The sequence below is a fragment of the Emydura macquarii genome, unplaced genomic scaffold (assembly GCF_026122565.2).
Source record: "Emydura macquarii macquarii isolate MOO-44397 ecotype Brisbane River unplaced genomic scaffold, CSIRO-AGI_Emac_v2 contig_2975, whole genome shotgun sequence".
NCBI classification, from domain to species: Eukaryota; Metazoa; Chordata; order Testudines; family Chelidae; genus Emydura; species Emydura macquarii.
In genome coordinates this window covers 934,602-959,649 of record NW_027133112.1, presented here as the reverse complement: position 1 = coordinate 959,649, position 25,048 = coordinate 934,602, and the positions used below count along the sequence as shown (strand labels likewise).

The 25,048-nt window shown below is 39.2% G+C and overlaps 1 protein-coding gene across 1 annotated transcript in view; it reads right to left on the bottom strand.

The window, feature by feature from the left end:
* The window catches only part of TMEM245 (transmembrane protein 245), a 128,714-nt gene that overhangs the window by 18,567 nt on the left and 85,099 nt on the right, over positions 1-25,048 (bottom strand). Inside the window, exon 13 of the mRNA XM_067569945.1 lies at positions 18,075-18,220. Coding sequence (XP_067426046.1) covers positions 18,075-18,220 — 146 coding nt within the window. The remainder of the gene's footprint in view (positions 1-18,074; positions 18,221-25,048) is intronic.

The following is a 25,048-nucleotide window of genomic DNA, read 5'->3' as shown; positions in this document are numbered from 1 at the left end:
GAAAACAATTGCAAATTTGCTTTTGGCACACAAGAAAGCATTTGAAATACGAGAATCAAATTCATTATAGAAACAGATAAATCTGTAAGAACTGCATCCACTTATGCCATGCACTCAGAACTTAAAGGTTTCAGATGTCTTTTATAACTAGCAATAGCTAATATATTTTCTTAGTGTACTATAGTTTCAATGAATAACTTGCACAGATCTCATGAAAACATAAGTTACCACTACATATCTACTTAGCTGCATATTTACTTTAGTTATTTTTGTTAATTAATTATTGATAATGCAGTAGGCAGAGCTTTGAAGTAAGTTTAATAGTGTTTACCCTGTTAAGACAGATATTCATTATGCATATGCCATTAGAACAACAAATACCAGGAAATTGACTGGACAGGCTTAAATTCATTTCACTCAAAACGTCTCAAAGTTTGGATCTAATTTCTGCTAACATAACCATGAAGCAGATCTCTGAATGTGAGCCCAGTTAGTCATTTTAATAACCAATATTAACATTATGCATTATCTCCTCCATCTTTGTGCTGACAGACTCCTGAAGTGATTTGGCAAAAAAATTAAAGTTCTGTATTTCAGTGGACCCTCAAGAGTTACGAACACCTCGGGAATGGAGTTTGTTCGTAACTGAAATGTTCACAACTCTGAATAAAATGTTATGGTTCTTTCAACATTTTACAGCTAGCATTAACTTAATACAGCTTTGAAACACTATAATGCAGAAGAAAAAAAATGTTGCTTTCCCTTTATTTTTTTTAGTAGTTTAGATTTAACACAGTACTGTACTATATTTGCTTTGCTTTTCCCTCTTTCTCTGCGGCTGCCTGATTGTGTACTTCTGGTTCCAAATGAGGTATATGTTTGACTGGTCAGTTTGTAACTCTGGTGTTCTACTGTACCATAAAAAGAGGCAGACCTTTTTGAGCCAATTTAGCAAGCTAACATTTTCACTAACATGGGAAGGATAAATTTGAGCTTTTGAACATGCTAAGATGTGTAGCTCAATAGGGAGCTGTGACTGTCCCTTCATCTTTACATGTTTCAACAAAGTCAGAAAGCCAAATGCAAAATGTACGGAAATTTATGCAAAATTTGGACCATTGCGTGGATGAAAAATCACTTGGAGGAGCTGTGGTCTGTAAATGGGATTACAGAAATTCCAGAACAAACAGTATATGGCATACCTTGATATTCTTGATTTTATTTAATGGCAAAAGGCACATATATGAGAAAACAAAAGAGTGCTCACTTTGTGTTACTGAAGATCAAAATCCGGCGGATCATGTTGGATACCCACCTACCTCTGAATAGCAACATAGTGGCAGTGGCCAGAAACATATATTTATCATTTGTACTTAATCATGAAGTTGTGGAATTTTCTTGTAGATTCCACTATAATGATCCCTGACTTTTTCAGTTAGTACTGGATTAGGATTACTGCAATGAAGCTAGAGTTTCCTGTTAATTTCTTAGTGAAATTTAAGGTGATCGTTTTTTCTAATTAGGCCTTAAATGAGTTGGTCCCTGGTTACCTCACACTACCCTTCCCCCATGAGATACTTCAGATATCGGCCCAGGCAAACAGCCGCTAGTCTAACAAAGGAAAGATGGAAGGATGATGGTCACAAGTGAAGGTTTCCGAACTGCGGAATCTACTTTGTGTGTCATCTCAAAGCATTTATTTGACTTCCAGTGCTCTCTGCAAGGCTCATTTGTTTTCTCAAATATTTCTTGAGCACTAGGGAAAAAAGAGCAAGTGGACTAGGCTGGTGGGAGAATTTTCATCTGAGGGATTAGAGTGGGCCTGTGAGGGATCAATCCATGGGACACTATCCTAAACTATCAACATGTTTTTATAGTAAAGGTATATGTATTCTGGACAGCAGATGGGCATAATTAAAAAATGGAAAAAAAAATATGTTGTTCCAACTATTTGTGAAATATCGTATTCTTCCGAATACAGTGAATAGCATGTCAGAAGCCAGTTGGTGGCCTGCCACAGCCCAAAGGCCACATATCACTGTAATAGGGATAAGGAAGCTCAGTCAACTTAAAATATTTGGTTTACTTTTCCTCTCTTTAAGAGATGTTCAGGAGATACACAAGAGGAAGAGAAGACAACTTTCCAGACCTGTCTCCCCACTTCAGCAGAAATCCTTGCCTTTGTATTTAAATTGGCTGAAAGACTGCAAACTGAAAATGCCTCTTAATAGAGTGCCATTTGGGAACAGCAGGACCCACAGGAAAGGCAAAGTAAACGCATCACAGGCAGATAACTTGGGGAAGGGAGCAAGTACACTGGGACAACAGCTAGTAACCCTAAATTATAAGTATGAAGTTAGGGACAGGAGGGGGAAAAGCACATCTGTGGAGTTTAAAAAAAAAAAAAAAGAAAGAAAAAAAAAAAAGAATTTCTTTTACTATCAGTTGTACTGGAGAGAATGGGGAGACTGTTTGAAACAGCAGAACGCCAATATTCTGCCTCATACGAACTCAGGAGAGACAAGCTAACAAAAAACAAACTTTACACACTTCTGTTAATCACTGAGGAAAACTACCACTACTTAAATAATGTTTAAATAATGGAACTACCGGTGGGTGTTTAACACTTCTTGCATTTTAATGCTATAAAGGGACAGCAACTGTTTAAACACAAGTAATATATAAAACTAGCAATTGTAAATGCATGGGAGCATGGACACCGAAACTGCAAAGGAACTGAATGATTTAAACTGATGCTCTCAAATCCCAGATACCTATCAACTTCCAGTTTTGGATAGATTTCTTAATTCTCTGAACAAGAGAGGTCAGGATAGATCTGCAGAGGTGATACATTCAGAAAAAAGTTACTGATAAGTAACTTCTCTCCTTTATCACACTGCCTGAGCAAGAAGCCTGCAGTAGGAGATGACTAGCTAGCCGTGAAAATCCCGAAGGAGAGCTGCTAATTTAAAAGACTGAAGCACGACTCTTCAAAACTGAAGATCTGATTTAGACTGAGTTTTGAGAGAATAATGTTTTGTCCAACAAAGAAATGAGTTGCAAGTAGCAGAACTGAAACAGCTTGTCCTTTAGATTTTTTGTGAAAAGCCACAAAATCTTTTAACCTTCTTAAGGAGGTTTGCCTTAACAAGATACAAACTAATAGTATTTCTTTACATAGCCAATTCCACCATGAAGATGTGGAAGGAAAAATTATGGTAAAGCAATTGACTGATTCAGTAAAATTCAGAGAGCACTCTACTAAACAAATTGAGATGAGAACAACACTACACTTTAGTCTTTAGGAGAGGATCAAAATAATAAACTATCATAACTTTGAGAAGCCATTTTAATAAGTGAGTAGAGAAAAATAAGACTTACTTCCATCCCCAGCACAGTCAAAAGGTAAGCAGAGATAGTTATGTATACTTTAGCTGTAATTGTAGATTAAGACAATCCTGTGTTGAAGAGACTTAAAATGTTCCAAAACAAATCAGTGGAATAGAATTGGACCACCTTTAAAATTTAGATTCTCTATCAGCCTGAAAAGACTTACTCCAACATGGCTCCTTAGAAGATGTTTCACGTAATTTCAATAGCAAAGATGTGATTGACCAAAGAAACACAGAGTCTCTCTACATTGCAAATAGACATCTGTGGCTGGCCTGGTATATCTAACAATTGAATCTCTCAAAGACCACTCAGACCTGTTCATAATAGCAACTTAAAGTGGTTTTCACTCCTCCAGAAGCACATGAACAGGATCACTCAGGTTTTGTACTGCCAAAGCATTACCCTGTTCATGGTGCACCATTCCTGAGATTTACTGCCTCTTGTCACAGCCAGATCCTCCCTGCCTATTCAAGTAATACCCTGCCACAATATTACTAAACAAAAAAAAAAAGAGTAATACTAATCCTGTGCAGAACAGGGTTAGGATTGTGACTGCTCAGGCTAGTGAAGAGAGGAAATGAGGGACTGTTGTCACAGAGATTTTACTTTGCATCCAAGGAGCATGCACATGCATGACACTGATAGTTTACTGTATTGAGAGGGCCAGCAATTTGTAAGACAGTGCTTGTTACTATTAACATGTGGATCTACAGAGGCAACGTAATGAGGAGAAAGTTAAAGTTACATAGTTAATCACTCAAATGGCATAGTGAAAGTTGCACACTCAACTTTAAAACTGCCTCCTCATATGTATGTGTTACAATACAGTCTAATTCAGTCGTTCTCAACCTGCACCCAATCAGCACACAGTTGCGGCCCATATGACATCCTCTGGGCCATACAGGTAGTATTGGATGCAGCCCACAATGGCAATAGGTTGAGAACCACTGGTCTAATTACATGACCACATATAGTTTCTCAAATACACTATATAATTATTCTACAATCTTAAATATGCATGTGTAGGATGCGGTCATTTTTTTATTAACACATTCACTGTCAGACCATTAGCTTCTTATTCACAAAGATGTGCAGTATGAGTTCTGTCACAAGGTGCACATTTTAATAATTTTGTCAGCACTCAGGTAGTTTACAATTTTCTTCAACCATCTGCACAGCCTGCCTTAGAAACAATTTAGGGAACATAACTAATTACAAGGCTAACTGAGCTGGCCACCTACATGTCAGCAAATTTTCACTACCCTTGTTCTTTATGTACGGCATGTCACGCAACAGTTTAATTTTCATATAAATTAATTTAATGGATTTTGGCATTGGAGAATAGCATGCAGTATTAGAAGATGTGGCGTATTTAATGTTGTAGAAAAAAGCTGTGCATATGTATGAACACAACTGTATATAGTTTTATATAATATATAATTAAACATCTATATAGTACATGGTATTTAAATATGCTTGTATTTATTCATGTAATTTTAATACATCTTTTACACTATATATAATTACATAATATTCTTCATACAATTAAGGTATGAGAAATTGTATGTAAACATGTTTATATATTCTTATAAACATATACACCATACAGATATTTATATATTATATATGCCTATTTATGTACAACCCAGAGGAGAATTGGATGAGAATGGAAATACAGAAATGCACAAATAGCACTTTCTAGAAACCTGCTATCAACATTGTTTGGAGAAAAAAGTTTTAGCTTTTTAAATTACTGCCACCCATATAATGCTAGTTGATATTATCTGATTGAAAGATAACAAGGTAAATTCATTTAAGGTAAAAGGTCAGGCATATAAGGTAGATGGTACCCACAAAAACAGAACAAACTCTAGGTCAGATGCAATACTGACTATGTTTGGTAGAAAACAATATCAAAGCCCTTACACGACCAGCTAATGTTTGCTAAATACACCTCGTTTCCCTAGTCTAGAGAGCACCTAGAAGAAGACAGCATTTACTCAGCATCGGATCATGCCGATACATTATTTTGGGCACAGAGTAGTATATTACTGAAATCCCATGTACTTTTTGCAAGCCTGACCTAAATGCTGCACTGGAGTGTTACAAAAGATTAGAAATTCTGTAGTAGCTCTGGATAAATGTACAGAGTACAATGAATGAATCAATTGAAGTATGCTTTTTATTATTTAATATTGTATTAAAATTAAATTTATATTCACCCTGAACTTTAATTTTCAACAATAACTGGCTCTTATCTAGTACTTTTCATTAGTAGATCTCTAAGCACCTTCAGAAAGGTGATCAATATCATTATCCCATTTTACAGATGGAGAAACTGAGTCACAGAAAGGGGAAGTTACTTGCTTAAGGTCAACCAGCAAGTCAGTGGCAGAGCTGGGAATAAAACCCAGGTCTCTGGAGTCTCAGTCCTATGCTCTGTCCACACTCACAGAATGGTATTAGTCCAGCCACTGCAGCCATTTGGGGAAAACTGGAGATTTGAGTAAATAAAGTAGGGGATAGTTTAGGCTTTTGGAACATAGGAAGGTGTGGGAGGCTATTTTAAGTTGTGAAATAAGCAAGGTAGCTGGTTATTTCTGTTAAAATTACCAGCAGTGAAAAGTTAATGATAATTCAAATGTCAATATTAGGTTTCAAAATTAACATCCCACTGTGATCATCAGGTACATCACCCTTTCCTGAGAGCTACTGGCTGCCTCACTCTGCACACAGCCTGAAACACCAATGAATTAATTTACAATGAGAGTCTGAAAGGTTTCACCACCAAGGCCAAAGCATAGATTCTGGCACGCAACATCTGATTCAAAAGGTGGATTCTGTGGCAGATTTCACAAGATACAGAACCAGCTAACTTGCTTACTTCACAACTTCAAATAGCCTCCCACACTTTGATATGTTCCAAAAGCCTGAACTATCCCCCACTTTATTTACTCAATACTTATTTACACACAACTCTACGTATTATACTGCATTACAGTCTTAGCAGTTGAGGTAACATGTCTTGGCATACTGAGGCTGAGTTAAGGGAACCACACAGCAGCTATATTTTTTGCTTTTATGGCTTGGTCCTCTAATTTAAACATGATGTAAAATGTAAAGTTTTCCTAACTTTTATTCTGCTACTCCTAATCTTGATATTAGAAAGTTCAATTCTATTGTCCTGATTTCAGAAAGGCAGAGGGAAGGCAGGAAGAAAAATTTTGGAAATGTAATTTTTAACCTTCCACCCACACCCTATTCATACTTTATACCCAATGAAAGCAAATGAACACTGTATACACACATGCACACAGACAGGAATGATAAATTGTGAAAATGTAATACACAAATGCATTCCTGTGAATATAAGTCTCTGCAAAAGATACTTTTGGTACTGAAAGGCCATACAGTACATGCAGATTTCTTTCGAGATTTAGTTTAACATTTGTTTCATAAAAACCTCACTCAATTAAAAAGATACACTATTAACACTGTGGTAAAAAATTCACACATTCTAACTTTCCTGAGCATTTTGTATACTTTTACCCTTAATATGCTGGAAGATAATTGTTTTCTCTGGAAACTGTATTACCATCTCATTTTCTCCATTATTTGACTATTCTGTGAGAGCAATAGCCTGTATACATTTAGGTGATTGATATAACTTTTGCACAAGACAGCTCTCTACATCTTCTAAGTTACTAAATACAAGTTTAAAAGAGTTAATAGGAACCTGATTGAGCAACCAAGGCACTGTCGCTCTCTGTATCGCCTTTTCATTTTAGGCAACTTTGATTTAGCCCCTTATTTTGCTAGGAGAACCTTTTCTTAAAAATCTGAAGGCCACTTTTCCATTAGCTTTTTAGGAAAAACTGATCACTTAGGAGAATTTTCTATAACCAATCAATAATCTGAATATTTTGAAATGTATTAAAAATGGATGAAAATAATGATAACACTTCTCAAATGGAAAATAAACACTACTCATCTTTCTAATGTTACAAAACTTAAGCTTTGCTAATAAGTATGTTTCAAGAATCCAGCCAAAATACTGAACTGGTCTTACAACTTTAATAACATTGCTTAGCCCCCACCAAAAATGGAAAGCTGTAAGCCACAGCCATACCCGTGTGCATGCACTCATGTGAAAATATCGCACACACTAAATTGCACTGAGGCCGTGACAACATGCAACTTAGTAATGTGCAATATCTCCACCAGAGCAAGCAGAATGGGAGCTTCAGGGAAGAAGGGTATGGTGCATTCAGGAAGAGAACGACATGCTGCTAAGGGAAAGGAAAATGGTTCAGGCAAAGATGTGCATGCTGCTACTAAAGAGATCCATGAATTTGAGAATCACCACTTCATCCAATCGGAAAACGAAGGACAAAAGCACTACCCCTCTACTTTTAGGGATACTTATATCAAAGTTTGTATCAAAGTTTACTTGTATCAATAGTTTAACTCAAAGACACAGTGAGGTAGTTGGATTATTCTGAATTAACTTAATACAAAGGACTTTAAAGCCTGGATCACAATTTACAGCCTTTAGTGGTGCCCTGGGAAAGCAGTTATCTGGTAATTTACACCCCACCCCTCAAAGTACTGCTTTATTTTAAAACAAATTACATTGAGTATTTTCACTTACTGAAGTATTAAAGGCTAAAAGTCCTGTAAAATCTAATAATGCTAGTTTCATATCTGAAACAAGTTCTCTTTTTAGTCCTGAATGAAAGCCTCAGCAAATATTTCCATAAACTCAAGGTACTGGTCATCACAACCTTCTTTGGCCAACAAACACTGCATGTTTCTTTTTCCAAAATTTACCAACATGGCTGCTAGCTAGGTCATATAAAGTTCTCTATGGAGTAATGGAAGGTATGGTCTCTCCTAACAGCAAAGCATTTGCCTCTGCTGAATCCCCAAGGCCTCCTGGCCTAGGGAATGAAATCTCAAGTTGCAGTGCAAAGCACTAATTAATGAATGACTGGATCAGCCTAAAACAGTATTTTTAATTATATTTTTAATCGTATCTCATATGCACATAATTCTGTAGAGCTGATCACTTTAAACTATGCAGGACAAGCCTCTTATGCTAGCAAAATTCATCAATATATTTTTAACAATTCTATTAAATACATAATACTTCTAAATCTCTTGGGGTACTCTGAAAACCAAACATTAACTTACAATAATGCCAATTTAGTTGGACCCTCATGTGAATGAATTATTAAGGAAATAATAAACAACTAGTCTACAGATGTAGAATTGATCTGATTATATTCTCATTACTTGGATTAATTATGAAATGTAAGCAAATGTCGCTTTAGTATTAAGACATGGCAAATCTTGGTTTATTTCTTCAAACAATTAAAGATTGAAATTTCCATTTATTAGGCAAGACCAAGGGGACCAGTCACTGTTATTGGTAGTAAATGACTCAGTTCACTGAATGGATTATTTCAGGAATGATGGTTGCTCTAGCATTGCATGCTAATTGAATCCTGAAAGTTTGCCAAACGTATGCTATTTCATGGAAGATTAACAGACCCCATTGCCCCTCTTCCACCGTTGAATCTGGCTGAATTTTAAGAAATATACTTCACTACTGAAGTATTGTTTATTACACCCATGGACTGCCAAAGAATCCAGTTGACTGATGTAGATTCTTGCATCCTAAAATTAGCTTGAATTAGTGCCCTTCTAACTAGTTAGTTTTTGAATTTGTTACTAGGTTTGAGGGTTGGAGAAAATGGGAAGTAAAGAAAAAACAAGGAGGACAGAAAACAGAGCACGGGTAAAATGGAGCATAAATCAAGAAGGAAAAGAGAAGGTAAAGAATGGCCAGAACAAGATATTCAAGAGAGTGGGGAAGATATCAAATTATTTTTTGTGAAGAAGGGGAAAAGGGTGTCAGAAAACAGAAGAGAGAAGAAAGGAGGATAAGATGACAGAAAGGACCATGGATGAAAAAAAGTATTAAAAGGACAGAGAATTGGTGTAAGGGAAGAACAACAATGGGGACAAATGAAGATAATGAAGAAAAAATTAAAAAATAAAAGCAAAGGGAAAGATAATCACTTTAAATATTAAAATAATCACTGATTTAAAAAAAAAACTTCCGGAGGAGAGGTTTCTTTCTTCGTATCTCCTTCTGAAATAATTTTTTCCACAGAGGCTCCTCGACATTTATCTTCCACTCCTGCAGAGTTTTTTTTAAACTTCTATTCTGGTACATTATGTATGTATGAGCATGATTGTAAGCTTCTTGGGATAGGTTCTGTGAGGCTAGGTAATGGCATGACTTATAAATGATTACTCTAACGTCTATTTCAAGCCCCTGAACTGGGTATTTTCCAGAAGCTTGAGTAGTCTGAGCCTGATCTGGCTGCTTGTGCAGTTAAAATGATGCGTCTTTTCTCTTGCACTCTCCAAGTGCCCTTCTTTCTGAGTGGTTACTAATGTTACGAGACCCTTGCCTTAGTCATAGTGTTTATAAAGAATCTTTCATGCTTACAAAAGAATAAAATAATCTCTGAAGCTTCCACCAAATTTGGAGAAGGTAGCGAAAACACACAGTTGGCTCTGCTCCGCTCCTCAAAAAGAGACTGACTGCATTATAATTCAGACTGAATATAGCTGGAAAAGTATTTTCTGTTATTTTTCTAATACTCCAGCTCTGGTTCAAGCCCACAAAATATTGGAGTTCTGATGTAGCTATGCTCTCTATTCTCAATCCAGATCCCAGATTTTCTGTGTGGTAACAGAAGTAGTTGATTATATGAAAAAACCCCAACATTAGGATAAAACTAGGGAGACAAGATTAAAATAAGTTCTCCATAGTGAGACAGTTATTCCTACTTGGCTATGCACCCTCCTCCCCATGCTATTTTCAGATTGGGTCCTTGTCTACACTACAATATTAAGTTGACCTAAGTTCTACAATATTAAGTCAACCTTCGGTACAGCCATTGCAGTAATTACTGTGGTCGTTCATGTCCACACTACGCTGCCTCTACTGGTGGTGCACTTCTCCACAAGAAGCGCTTACACTGACTTTGCTGTTGGCCCTGGGGTGGTGAGGCTGACCGCCAACAGGCAATTTATGTAATGCAGTGTCTATACAGAAATTACGTCACCCTAACTACATCGACCTAAGTGCTAACTTCTCATGGAGGTGGAGTTATTAAGTCAGTATAGTGAGCGACTTACATTGGCAGGAGCAACGTTGTAGTGTAGACACTTACAGAGTTAAGTTGATGTAGGGCTGCCTTATGTCGACCCAACTCTGTAGACCAAGCCTTGGTGTAAGTCAGTAACTTTCCCCAGGAATTAAAATTTGAGGGGGTGTTCGAATTTACAAGAGGGGCTGGAAAATGACTAAATTGGCAACAGACCACTGGAGCGAGATGGGGGAGTTGAACAACCACGCTCCCTGTCGGGGAGAAGGGGAGGGGGAGTAGGGAAATCCCTGTAAGGAATAATGACTTCTTGTTATTCGACTTTTCTGAAGATATTTGGCCAGGTTTCACACTTGGATCTCATGCCTACAGTGAATTTACTTAACATTTTTGACCTCCTAAAAAACACCCCAAACTTGGTTTAAGAGCTCTGTCCTGCTTAGCATGCACCGATTTCAAGTACATCATAGGCCCCAGGACATGCCCAGTCATCTTTTTTAAAGAGCAGAAAATAAGATCCCCCCTAATTTCTAATTACATTAAAAAAAGAATTAAAGAAAGGAATCAATAATACCAGATAGGAAAGAACAACAGACAAAAAAGCTGCCTTCCAAACTCTGAAGGAACGTGAGGGAAACCTGCAAGCAATCTTGGCAGAGAATTAAAATCACAAGGTAAGTAAATATACCATCCCTGTGCCAGATTCTCAGATCTAGAGAGGACCATGAGAGTTGACCCTAATTAAAGAGTATAATCATAAATGAAATGACAACTACCCACAAGTATGATTTATTTATTTATTTTAAATAAAGGTGGTAAGATACCTCCAACATCATGAGGCATGAACAAAACTTTCAGAACACATGCCAACTAAAACTTTCCATCAATTTTGTTGGCTTCCATTAAAGGAACATTCTGCAGCTAAAAAACTCGAATAGGGAGAGATCTTATGGAATATGTATTTCAGAAACAGGTTCTGTAAGGTAAGGGGACTACATAAGCAGTATCCTTCCTTAGAGACTGAATCTGTGCACATTTTGTACAAGTATGGAGCAAAGCCGATGTGTGGCTTTGCATATAGCTATGATTTAAACATTCCTGTGACTGATAAAGGAAGCTATTCAGTGTTGGATAGAATAAATCTTCACATTCACTTGACAGGCCTGCCAGGTGATAGCAGTGAGAAATAAAATCAGTCATTTCAACACAATTCTTTAAGTGACAGTATTATGCAGGGGACTGGTATCAACAAAAACAAAGAAACCACTGAACTGTAATGTCTGAGACCCTATTGCTCTGCAGTGTAGATGAAGTCCCACTGGACTCGTGCTTTGGGAATCTGCAAACAGTATTCCAAAGTCCCATGGGTTCACTCTGTCCTCTGGACAGTCAAGCTTGGTGGCCCTTCAAATTTTCCCACAGTGCATCACAAACAAAGGGCTAGAGCAACCATATTTTTGGAAAGGTGCTAGGAAGCCTGGGATAGGAGTGGTTGGACTCAAGCCTGCATAATGTAGCGTAGACGCTGGAGCCCCTGGTTGGGTGTGACACACTGTCGGAAAACACTACCCCAGAAACTCCATTTTCACCAATGTCATGTAATTATGATATACAAGGTACACTTTGTTTCGTTTTATTTTAAAAGTCCTGATCTGCTAAACATTAATATCCTGTTGGACTGTGTGCGCTACCATAGTATGTGAAGTTATAAAATACTGTTTTAAATACTACCAGAACATGTTGCAAGGTGGGAAACTCCCATGAACAGCCTTTCAGGTACAACGCTGAAGTGGCCAGATGTGCTAATGGCCCATCAAGGAAAGATTCCACTACTGGGGATTGCCTACAGCGAGGCTTTACTGTAGGATGCATGTTTGCAGCCACCAAGTCACATGCATGGACTGTTCTAGCAAGCTGAAACAGATTACAAAAAGGGGCACATGACATTATTGGGCTCCACTTCCATTCATTTGAACACCTGAAGAGTTGTCTAGAAGACAAACTGACTTTGAAAGCGGGGAGGGTAGTCCCAGGCAGGGAAAGTTGCCCAGTCTGTGTTTAAGAAACTGCTGTACCAACTAACAAGGGTGAGACATTGCTAATTCAAATATTGATAGTGTGCAGAACTTAGACCCTGTCTACACTTATTTTTTAAGTCCACCTAACATAGGTCGACTTACAGCCACTGCTGTAATTACAATGGTGGCCCTCCTTGGGTCAGTGTCCTCACCAGGATCACTTCCACTGGCTTAAGGGGCAGTGTGGGGAGCTAAAAGCCCTGTCTCTCAGCTTCCTGCCACGAGACCCCCACTCCCTGGTTCCAGCTGGGCACCGGGGGAAGCTGCCAGGGGCTTCTCCATTCCCTGTTCTACATAGGAACAGGCAACCATGACAATTTCACAGCTCAGCTGTGCAACTGACAAGGCTGCCTGGTGGGAAGCACTTGGACCTCTCCCCCCAGCTCCTAAACAAGAGCAGAGACCAGCTGCCTGAGTTTGCAGCATACCAGGCTTGGACTTTGTCAATTTCACTGCTCTGCTGGAATGACAGCCCTACCTCCGATGTAAAGGGATGCAGTTTCTACATTGACACTACCACCCTAACTAAGCTGACAAAAGCCCTACACCTCTCATCGAGGTGGTTTATTTTGTCAAAAAAAACCCACCCAAACACACAGCAGTTTTGTTGGCGGGGGGTTGATTGCAGCGTGTGTACCACGTCTGTTTTGAGGACAAAACTCTCTAGTGTGGATCGGGCCTTAGACTGCGATCTTATGTTTATTTCATTTGGTAACTTTTTAATCTCTTTATATTTGCCACTTATAATCACTTAAAATATATTTTCCTGTAGTTAATAAACTTGTTTAATGTTTTATCTTAACCAGTGTGTCTTTGAGTGAAGTGTTTAGACAAACTGCTTAATAACAAAAGCTGGTGCATTTTCCTTCCTCTTTGAGGGAAGAGTGGACTGGATAATAATCTCCACTGGTCAGGCTTTTTGACCAGGGTAGACTGTGTAGTCCTGGGTTGAAAAGCCAGCTGGAGTTTCTAGTGTTGGTTCATGAGTGGCTGGAAAGCATTCATTGAACTAACCTGGGTGTGCTTCCTGCCTTGGAGGCCTGTGTAAGGACCATACTTGCCAGGAGTTTGTGACAGTATCAGAATGATAGGGACCCAAGCTTGTCAGACAGAGGGCTCAGTAGTTTCCCAGGTTGTACTCCAGGGGTTCTGCATACCATTACACTAGGGCCCAGGGTTCAACAGGTAATGGCAGGGTCTGCTAACCCAAGTTCTATTAACCTTGGGTTTACACTGCAGTGAAGACATACCCTCAGAAGCATGATCCAAAATGGGATCCACATGAATGTATGCTCCAAGTACTTAGTCTATTCTATGAACTGTAGCACTACCCAGTTGTGGGTCTAGCTCCCCACTCCCATCCTCAAGTGAAGGGACACTGATTGAGTTATGAACCTGTGTTGATAAGGTATCATCAACTTCACAGACCTGGCATCAATGGAACATAGAATAAAAACCACTGCAGACTTTCCAAGGGAGACTAAACTGCAATTGGTGCAGGGGACTGGTTCGCCAAATCTTTGCTAAATAACTGCTAAAAGCAAAGGCACAGATCAGGTTATTGAAGCCTCTCACTGACCCAAAAATCTAGGCAGAATCCTCAAAGCATGAAACATTTTAGGTTGTACTTTCCCTGTCCTGATGGGTGCATCTTACCCAGCATCTGGAAAGTATTTTACACTTTATGGACACTAACACGTTTTAAATAATAAATAGTAAGTAAATCAGCTGCATAGTTCTGCCTTGTTGAAAGAACACAAATGTACCAACTACAATTGTTGGTACTGACCAGAAGTCTGGACAAATGATACCTTGAATTTTGTTTGAAGAACTGTAAGCAGCTGGAGCCACAGCTGAAGCGGTTAGAATGACTGGGTAACATTTCTGAGGCGGCTTCTTCACTGACTACTATCGGAAAAGGACTGGTTGAAATATTCTGGGGTCTCAACTCAGGTGCCTGAAACATACCCTGTATGGTAGTATTTAGAGCAGGGGTGGGCAAACTACAACCTGCAGGCCACATACAGTCCGTCTGAGCTTTTTAATCAGGCCCTCCAGCTCAACCTGTGGTCCACGGAAAAGTTATAGAACAAGCTGTGTGGCATGGCAGTGGCCACTGCCCCTTCCAACCCCACACTTTCTTCCCACCCCTCTCCCACCATGTGGGCCCAACGGCACTCTGGCTGGAGCGTGGTGGCTGCTCCCCCCTCCCAACCTTCCCTTACACCACATGGGTCTAGTGGCGCCCTGGCAGGAGCATGCCAGCTGCTTCACCCACCCTGCCTTGCCCTTTCCCTTCCCCGACTCTTCTCACCATGTTGACCCAGCGGTGCCCTGACTGGAGCCGCTTTCGGCCCTGAGCAGTGCTGTGCAGCAGCCACTCTCCCCACCCCGTATGGCCCATCATATAATTTCTATATGCAGATGTGGTCCTCAGGCCAAAAAGTTCGCTCACACCTGATTTAGATATATGAGAAGCAAAAGTGAGAATTATGCACTGATGGCACCTTTAGAGAAGATTATAACCTTCCTTTCTGGTAGCCCCCATTGCACTAATCCCTCTAGGTCACCTGGCAGGTTGGGGCACAGAGATGTTTTGAGGTTGAGTTAATGGTTGTAAAATGCTATGACAGCCTAAGATAAAGGGAACTAGAAGAGTGCCATTATTATATTACAATTCATACCAGTAGAGTATCTTGATCCCATTATTGTACATCCCAGCCTACTATTCATCAGGATGTGATTTAACTAAAGGATAAAATTACATCATGTCACCACTATCATGGAACCCGTGTATTTTGCCATTTATAACAACTCAACTATGAAAGGTCATCACTGTCACAGAACTGTGAACTTATGTGCTGCCATTCAACAAGTTTGTTGGTGAACTTTGATCAGTTGCCACACATTAATGATTTGCTAGTTCACACTGATCTAATCACATTTCAAAGAGGACTAGATCAAAGCAAACTAACAGTTTACATGCGGCAGCAGGGTCCACAAACTTCCCACTATCATAGCGTGAAATTATCTATTTCTTACCATGACTGTGCTGTGACTTATGCAAAATTTTACTATGACAAAATCAGAAATCCACAGATTTAATATATAAGCCATATCAGATGCACACACAGTTTTTAGCTTACTATTTTCCTTTAAGGTCAACAACTGGCTGTTTTTTCTTTTCTTTTCTTTTTTTTTTTAAAAGATACTTGCTACACAATGACAAAAAAGCAATTTTCCTGCAGACAGCCTGATGAACTGACAGAACCATAATTATTTTCCAAATGGCATATCATCTGACAATGAACAATCAGATCTACATATAACACTAAGCACCAAACCACACTAGGAGTAATAATTCAAGATAAGAAGTCATAACCATTAGTCTATTTTTGATAATTAGTCCTCAAGAAATTGGTCATTAAGTTCGACCAAAACTACTTTATGGAAATTGGATCATCATCACAAAAAAAAGTATATTCTTTCATTTTCCTTTCTGCTGCCCTACATAATCCACTGAATTTTCTTCCCTCTCAAGGCTGCAGATAATGTATCCCATCCATTGATTCCAAGGCCTGAAGGGACCATTGTGATCATCAAGTCTGATCTGTATAACACAGGCCATAGAACTTCCCAAAATAATTCCTAGAGCATGTGTATTGGCATGAAGATCACATATCATGCTTAGTCTACATTTAAAAATTAGATTGACATAGCTATGTTGCTCAGGGCTGTGGAGAATTTCATGCCCTGAGCACCGTAGTTAGGTTGACCTACCACCCTGTGTAGACGCAGCTAGGTTGATGGAAGAGTTCTTTTGTCAACTTAGCTTCTGCCCCTTGGAAAGGTGGATTAACAGTATCAATAGAAAAACCCTTTCCATTAATGTAAGTAGCAGCTACACTACAGCACTATATTGGCACAGCTGCAGTGCTGTAGCTGTACAATTGTATAAAAGGGTACAGAGTTATGGCAAATTCTGTAAACGTGTGTGGAATTTAACATTCAGGGAAGAATTTATATTAACAGATTAATGAAGTTAGGAAAAGAAAAGCTTGCAGGGATTGGGGAATAAAGCTAGACTAAAGAGGCAGGCCAGTATCCCTTTATACGCTCCGATTGTTGTCTCTTTTATCCACTGCTGTACTGGTGCCTGTTGGCTATTTCCTTCCCTACATCTTGCTTCTCTTCTCCCTCAGTTTCCATCCACTCCACTTCATTGTTCTCCTACATACTGATCCAATCCATTGCATTATCTGTGATATGGACCTACAAGGTGACAAATTCTTTGGTGAATGGCACTTTGCAGCTGAGAGTATGCACACAGCCCAAATCAACAAAGCAAAGAAGCTAATCTCTACCATGGTGATTGCTTCTTTCCTCCATGCCATGGGTTGCTCTGTTCCTTCATACCATGGGATAAAAAGTAAAAGTTAGAAAAAGTAAAGTTTCACTTTGTAGGTCTGCTCATCTTTCAGAGGAGACAAAACTGAATTACTAACCACTTGTGGTCATGGAAAAGTACACTGTCAAAAAGAAAGGCTGTTAACTTCCAAAAAAAATGCCATCTAAGTTAAATACTTTCTGCTACCTAAATTGCCTCTTCAGTTTCAATTTTATACAATAGCCTTTGTTTATTGTCCTAAAATGTTGTGTAGCATTGTTGTGAGCTGTTAGACAGCTGCAATGACCCACCCCATAGATTGCTGTATTTCAGTAATGGAAGACAATCCTCGTGTATAGGTTAAAAACAATACCAGTGACATACATTTGATATACCACATTTGTAAAGTGGTTTGGTACATTTTGGGATGAAAGTTGTTATATAAATGTATGGGATCATGGATAGACAACATAGGAGAAACTGGCTGGGCAATGAAACAAAGGCAGGATTGCAAATAGGATGAGTTTATTTAGTGCAGCTCACCTTAGTAACCTAATGAACTGATTTTAAATACTAATCAACCATGCTAATGTTTGTAAGCTGCTACTGTAAGAGGATACCTAGAAACATCTTTAGTGAGTTATGACAAAATATGTAACTGTCATTAAAAACACTTATATTGTAAAATGTCTCCGTAAAACATTTTTCAGAAGTTCCAACAATTAAGTGTTTTGTGGTTTTGGGGGCGGGGGGGCGGGAGATGAGGCAGGGGAGGGACACAGAGGTGACAAGTTTGAGTGTGGAACAATCTGGATCAAGATTTTCTTCTCTGCCTCATCAAAACAGACACACACTGGTCTGTTATTAATATACACTAAATCCTTGATATGAGCAGCCAAAGCTGCACACCCTTAACATGAAGAAACAGATAAAATTAAACTAAACTAAAATTATTCAATATTAATACAACAAAAATATGCCAGTCTCACAAAGCAATTGTTTTCCACAAGTAGTGAGAAAACAACAACATACCTTATGGCCTCCTCCACAGATTGGCCAACTATATTTGAGGATGGGCCTGGCTGTGACAAAGGTGTCAAGCTAATCACCCACTTCACTGGTTTATAGTACTCATCACTGGAACTTAACAGATAAAACAGCGTGGTCAGGAAAATTACCTGTTTAAAAAAAATAATCACAATTTGAAATAAAAAAGCATTAAACACTATGCAGATAACAACATGCATATATGCTTCAGTTCATTTAACATCATTGGGAAAGGCACAAAATCCTATTGGGACACAAAGACTTGGAGAAATGAACTGCAGGTCATACAGATGGCACAACTGAAAGTAAATCTTGCCTTTGAAAGGCATTTGATAGTTACCTATAAGCGTTCCAAACAATCGTTTTTAATTTTTTCCCCTGTACACAGAGGCTCCAGTCCTTTACGACAACAAAGTTTGGAAGCGCTCCTAGAGAATCAGTCAGACTTTCCCTTTTAATCTTACTGTCACATATAACAACACTTATCTCTCTCCATTTGAGTGAGGCATTTATTATCCCAGCTCTAATTTTGTCCTCTGTTTTCCCTAGTTTCCAGGGTTCTGGAACCCAGATATTTGAAACTGTTTTCCATACTGTCTGCCCATCTAATTTCAAGGCTAAGTCTTCAGCGTTCACATCACTGAAATTATATACCATATACTCTGTTATTCCGCGGCTTATTTTGAGCTCATGGAGAGATGTGTTGGAGAGACGTTTCTCAGGATCCAATTCTAGACTACCTATCTTTCGCCTCACTGCACAGAATGATATCTGCACACAGCATGCACCATGCTGCCTCCTTCTGTATATTCCTTAGAGAGTATCCAGGACAAGGATTAACAAGTAAGATCTCAGTGTTGATCCCTGATGCACTCCCACCTTTACCAAGAGTTTGTCTGTTTCATTACCAGAAGTTCTGAATATTGACACAGCAGCTACATATGTGGCTTGAACAATCCTCACAAAGTTCTGGTATCATTTTCTCCCTCATACACCACCAGATGATTTTTCTTGGAATTCAGTCAAAGGTCTTCTCCAGATTAATAGCAACCATATGAATATTTTCCCTTTTCTCTACGTTTTTCCACTAGCTGCCTCAGTGCAAAAACAGCATCTATTGTTGACCTTCCTGTCATGTAGCCATATTGTTTTGTGTTGATATCCACTTCACTTCTTAATGTCTTATCAGTGATACTCTCCCAGTTTCAAATGAGTCATCAGTTGTGTACCTCAATCACTTGTGAAGTTGCCAGAATCCCCTTTTCCCTTGGCACGAAGGTCTTTTTCCTCTACGTTTGGAATCTTTTCCCATCTCACAACTGAATTGAACAAGAATGTCAGCAGATGGACATCTTCTACTCTAAGCTTTCGCCATGCCTCAATAGGGATTCCGTTTGGGCCTACGGCCTTATTTTTCATATCTTTTAGAGCAGTTGTGACTAAATTTGGTCTGATAGGCTCTACTATGCAAAAGTTCATCATTCTAAAGTCACATTGCTCTCTGATTTTTTTCATTTAAAAGCTGTTCAAAATATCTTTTCCAGATATCCTTTATGTGACTATCAGTCAACACCACACCAGTTTCATCTTTGATGAACCTCACTTCCTCTATATCTTGGTACTTCTGTCCCATGCTTTCACCAATCCACACTCTCCCTTTTCCCCTTCCTTTGCTCTAAGTCTTGCATAATATTTTTCCAAGACCTTTGCTTTCACTTCCGTAAATATATTCCTGGGCAATTTCTTTACTTTATTTCCCCAGCTTTTGTTTGCTCCTACTTTGCCAGAGTTTAATTTTTTTCTCTCATCCTATCACTTCACGTCTACTTTACTCCACCAGCAAGGCTGGTTTTTTTTTTTTTTTTTTTTTAGTAAAAGCTTTCTCTTTTGATTCACCCACAACTAGTTTAGCACTCTCCAATATCTGTCACCACTGCTAGTACCAAGCCTGGTTGAAAAAGGAGGAGGGTTGGAGTCAGATTGGCAGCCGGACATAAAAATTTGCCATAAACTGACACTGAGTCCTCAAATAAATCAAGAAAATAAGAGGCTATTCTCTAGAAATGATGCACAATGCCCCCATCCAAGTGTTGCCTCAATAGGCAATACCAATGTATATAACTTCAGAAGCGTGCAGTTAATGAAGCCAGCCCAGAAAAATAAGATCAGATTGGCACACTCAAATGCTGGCACACTAAGTAGCTGTAGCATTGAGCTAGTAAGCACTTAAGAGGAGGAAGGTAGAGAGAACATGTATCTGGGAAACAAAGTGGAAAGGGGAGAAGGCAAAAGAGATTGGGGAAGGATACAAAGTAATTTACTGTGGGGCCTCCCAACTCAAGAAACAGAGTAGGCATAGCTAAATAATAAAATAAAGGAAAGACTGATGGCAGTAAATAGAATCAGTGACAGGTTAATGATGGTCAAGGTGGGTTTTGAAGTGGCTTGCTAAATGCTGCCCACACTGGCTATGGTGAGTATGAGAAGCCAACTTTCGGAAAATGTTCAAGAAAGCTCTTCAGCAAATTCCAGGAAATGAGAAAATAGCTATCAGCACCAATTTAAATGGACATGTTGGAAAAAACAGGCATGGATATAGCAGAGAACAGAGTGGCCAGGGCTATGGAACTTTACATGATAAAAGATAAAGTATATTGCATCTGACAAGCTCATGACCTAGTAGTATCCAAAACATTCTTTACAAAAAGAAATTAACTTAGTACCAAGAAGAATGGGAGCCACACGGACTATTTTTCTTGTTTCCCAGGAGAAAACAAAAGATATAAAAGGACTGCAAGGTGATTGTAGGAAAGAGTCTCACTATAGTCATCATAGAACACTTAGATATATGCCTAAGAACAAACATATAGAGAAAATGAACGGCTAACCCCAACGATAAAGTGACAAAAACTACAATTTAAGGCTGAGGGAGCTGGTTATGGAGAAGTTATGGGGCAGCACCATTTGGAAGAAGGATAAATTTAGGGATTTTATGGCGACTATAAGGCATTTTTTCCAGATCTCAATTATTTTTGTGGCTCTTTTCTACACACTCTCATTTTTCAACATCCCTTTTCAACCGTGGACATCAGAACTGGTTGCTGTATTCCAGCAATGGTATCACCAATGCTGTACTCAGAGATTAAATCACCACCCCAGTCCTCTTCGCTACTCCTCCATTTATACATCCAAGGATCGCATTAGCCTTTTTTTTGGCCACATCGTCATGCTGGGAGCTCCTCTTTCTGTGCTACCTTCACCATAAAGAGGAGTACATTACATAAGCAGCACATTCTCTAACACTACTGCTCACAAAAGGGGGAATCAAAAAGCAGGACAGGAGCTCTCCCGGATGATTAGGACTGCCGTTGCTTCTCTTTGAAAGCAAGAGCCATGGGAATATAATAGGGCAGCACAAGGCTGAACTGATGAGCTGCCAGCACCAGCAGAATTTATTCCCATCTGGAAATGCGAAGTGTGTAGGACTGGATTAAGGCAGTCTGAAGCCTTAGGTGTAGAGCCACAGAGGACAATTTTTGCTTAGTCTGCATAGCACCACACTCACACCATGGCATCTTCCTTTGGGATGGCAGAAGGGGATGCCCTTTCCTAGAGAGCAACAATGCAGCAGCATGTGGTGAACTTCTCTTATTTGGGAGAAGAAGAAGTGGCAGCAGGGGGTTAGCTGAATTAGAGACACACAAACATATAGCTCATTTATTTTTGCTGATCATTTAATTAATATTAAGTGCAAATGCATGTAATTAAAGCATCACACTCCAACAACTCCATTTATATGAATATGCAGTTACAGTTTGAAAGAACATATATTATGCAAAGCAGTGCCAGGAATCACAACATATATATAATATTTGATATAACTGACTTGCCCTTTCCTCCCACAAGCTGAAGAGTCCCACTATTACATGCAACATCAATACATGCCTTCTCCTTTGCCCATTACTAGATCTTAAGTAAGTTTGAGGATTTGTTTCACAGAATTTCAGAATCACTTTAGCCACTATTGAGGAAACAACATAAGGCTCTACTGACTTCAACTATGGATCAACAAAAAGAGGGAGGCCTACTGGATCACCCCGCCTGAGGGACCCAGGATGGTGGGATTGCCCAGCGGGGCTGAAGAGGCCCGGAACCACTAACTCCCTCCCTTTTTGCTAGAATTCCCCACAGGGCAGATGGGCCGGGATGTGTGGCCTTCCTTGGAGATTGACGGTGAGGGAGCGTCACCAACCCCACCCTCACCAGGGAATGTTTACAAGATTGACTTATCTGGTGACCAGATCAATTCTACTTAAAACACTAGTAAAACAGAGCTGGCCTATGTCACTAATTACAGGGATAGATTCAAGGTTTGACTTGGTTTAAGAGAATACAACTACAGAGAGCTGTTCCTGTTTGTGCTATGTTGAATAGCTGATACACCAGATGAATATTGAGTTAAATGAAGATAATTGGTCATTTTGGACATAAATATTAGAGATTTTTATTTAAAATGAAGGTGTTAATCTGACTTCAAGTGAATTCTCGTGCAAAAGAGGAAGGGCATGTCAGATAGCAACATGAAGGACTAGAAGTTTTTATACCAACAATGTTAGTGTTTGAGACAAAACTACAGTCTTGTTGAGAACTTGAATGCAGAGCTGCTTGCTCGATTTCTCAAAGTGGTGTGCTACTTGCGAGTTACAAGATTCACTTCAGTTTCATCATTTAAATCTGTAGGAGTAAATATTTATTAATAAGTTGCCTTATGATATAGTGTCCTGGTCAACTCATTTCTGAAGAGAATCTTACTAAGAAAGCCATCTTCATAAAGGGATGCAACATAGAAGGGGTAGTTAAGGGTTCAAATGGAAGATCCATTAACTTCTGAAGGGCAATATTCAAATCCCAGAGAGAGGAGGGGGGGTTCCCACACAGATGAAAATACATGAGTCAGAGCCTTGAGAAACTTAAGGCTGTTGGATGGGAAAAAATGTTATGGTCTTGAATATGTGGATGATATACAGATATGGCTGCTGAGTGAATCTGGAGTGAACAGATAGGGACCTGAATCCTTAAGTGTACCAATTGCTACATGAGGATATGAAGAAACAGTGTGAGCTGGAGACAAAATGCACTGAGACGACCAGACTGAAAACATTTTCCTCTTAGCATAAATAAATCTTGATGAATCTTTTCTACTTTGTATAAGATATTCTGCTCATCTCTAGAACAAGTCCTTTCTAAGTCAGTCAACCTGATAGCATCCAGGCAGTGAGATGCAGTGATGCTGCATCTGGATGCAGAATCTTTCCTTGATCAGGAGAGGTAGAGGTAGTGTTACTGGAAAGCATTATCAATTCCAGAAACTAGTATTGTCTCAGCCAGGCTGGACCTAGGAGGCTCATCAGTGCTGATTCTTGCTTGATTTCTTCAGTGCTCTTTGAATGCGAGGAATTGGCAGGTACATACAAATGCCTATGGAATGCATCCACTCAAGATCTCAGACTTCAGCCCAGTTTTTGCATTTCACATTCTCTTGGGTAGCAAACAAGCCCATGTCTGGAAATCCCCATTGCTTGAATACTGATCTGATGACTGGATCCTTGATTGATCATTCATGGTTCTGTGAAAACTGTTTGCTCAAGTGGTCTGACAGCACATTCTGTCACTCTGGTAGACTGAAGGACTGAAATTGTCATTTGATATTGTATGCTCCAGTTCCACAAAACGATAGCTTCTTTGCACAGAGGGAGTAGATCTGGCTCCTCCCTATCTGTTTACATAAAACAGATAGACCACTCTGAGTTCTAGACTACTGATGTGCAAGGCAAGTCTCCTTTTGGGACCACAAATCTTAAAGCTTGTAATTGGAGGGGAAGGGGGGGAGGGGGGGGGCGGCTCATCTAGACAATCAGAAGTATCTGTCATTGGGGTCTTTGTTGGAGGAGGTGGAGAAAAGGTAATGTCCTTGTATACTTGATATTGATTCTTCTACCAGCATCATCAGTGGCAACAGAAAGAAACACTGATTCCTGTCACAGGGGAAATCCTCTACTGTATTCTGGATTTCTCTGGTAAACCTAGACGACTGCAGCTAGGATACATGAGGCATGAGTTTGAATTATTTTGCACGAGAATTCACTTGAAGTCAGATTAACACCTTTGTTTTAAATAAAAACTCTATGTATGTATGTCCAAAATGACCAATTATCTTCATTTAACTCAATATTCATCTGGGTGTATCAGCTATTCAACCTAGCACAAACAAACTGATTGATTATTCCATCAGTTTATCACAAGATAAGAGGATTTCTTGTGGAATTTGTATTTCCATGTGTATATGATGTCTGCTCAGATTGGTTGATGTCCACTTACCAATCTTGTAAACAAAGGCAAATTCAATGACACTTTTGTGAATACTCTTGGGGGTGCAGACTGATAGTGTGCCTTTCCAACTACAAATTGCAATTATTTCCTGTGTGCTGGGTAAATATAAATATGCATCCTGCAGATTGAGAGCTGCAATTCAGTCTAGAAGACCCAAGGTAGGGATTATTTTAGCTAGGGTCACCATTATGAATATGAACCAGCAGACAAAGGTGTTCAGGTATCTTAAATCCAAAATGGGGCACCAACCTGACTTCTTGGGAACTAATTATCTTGAGTTAGTTTCCCAGACCTGAAGAAGATCTCTGTGTAAGCTCATCTGTCTACCAACAGAAGTTGAACCAATAAAAGACATTACCTCACACACCGTGTCTCGCTCATATCTAGGGACCAATACACCTACAGCAACACTGCATACATTCTTGGGAATTAGCCAGTAACAGGAGTAAATACCCTTCCCTAATTAAGAAATCTCTTCCATTACTCAGAGTGTAAGGCAGAATTGTGCATCTTGACATGATAGTGTTTCATGAGAGCAGTCCCTGAAAGGGATTGAACTGGATTGATTA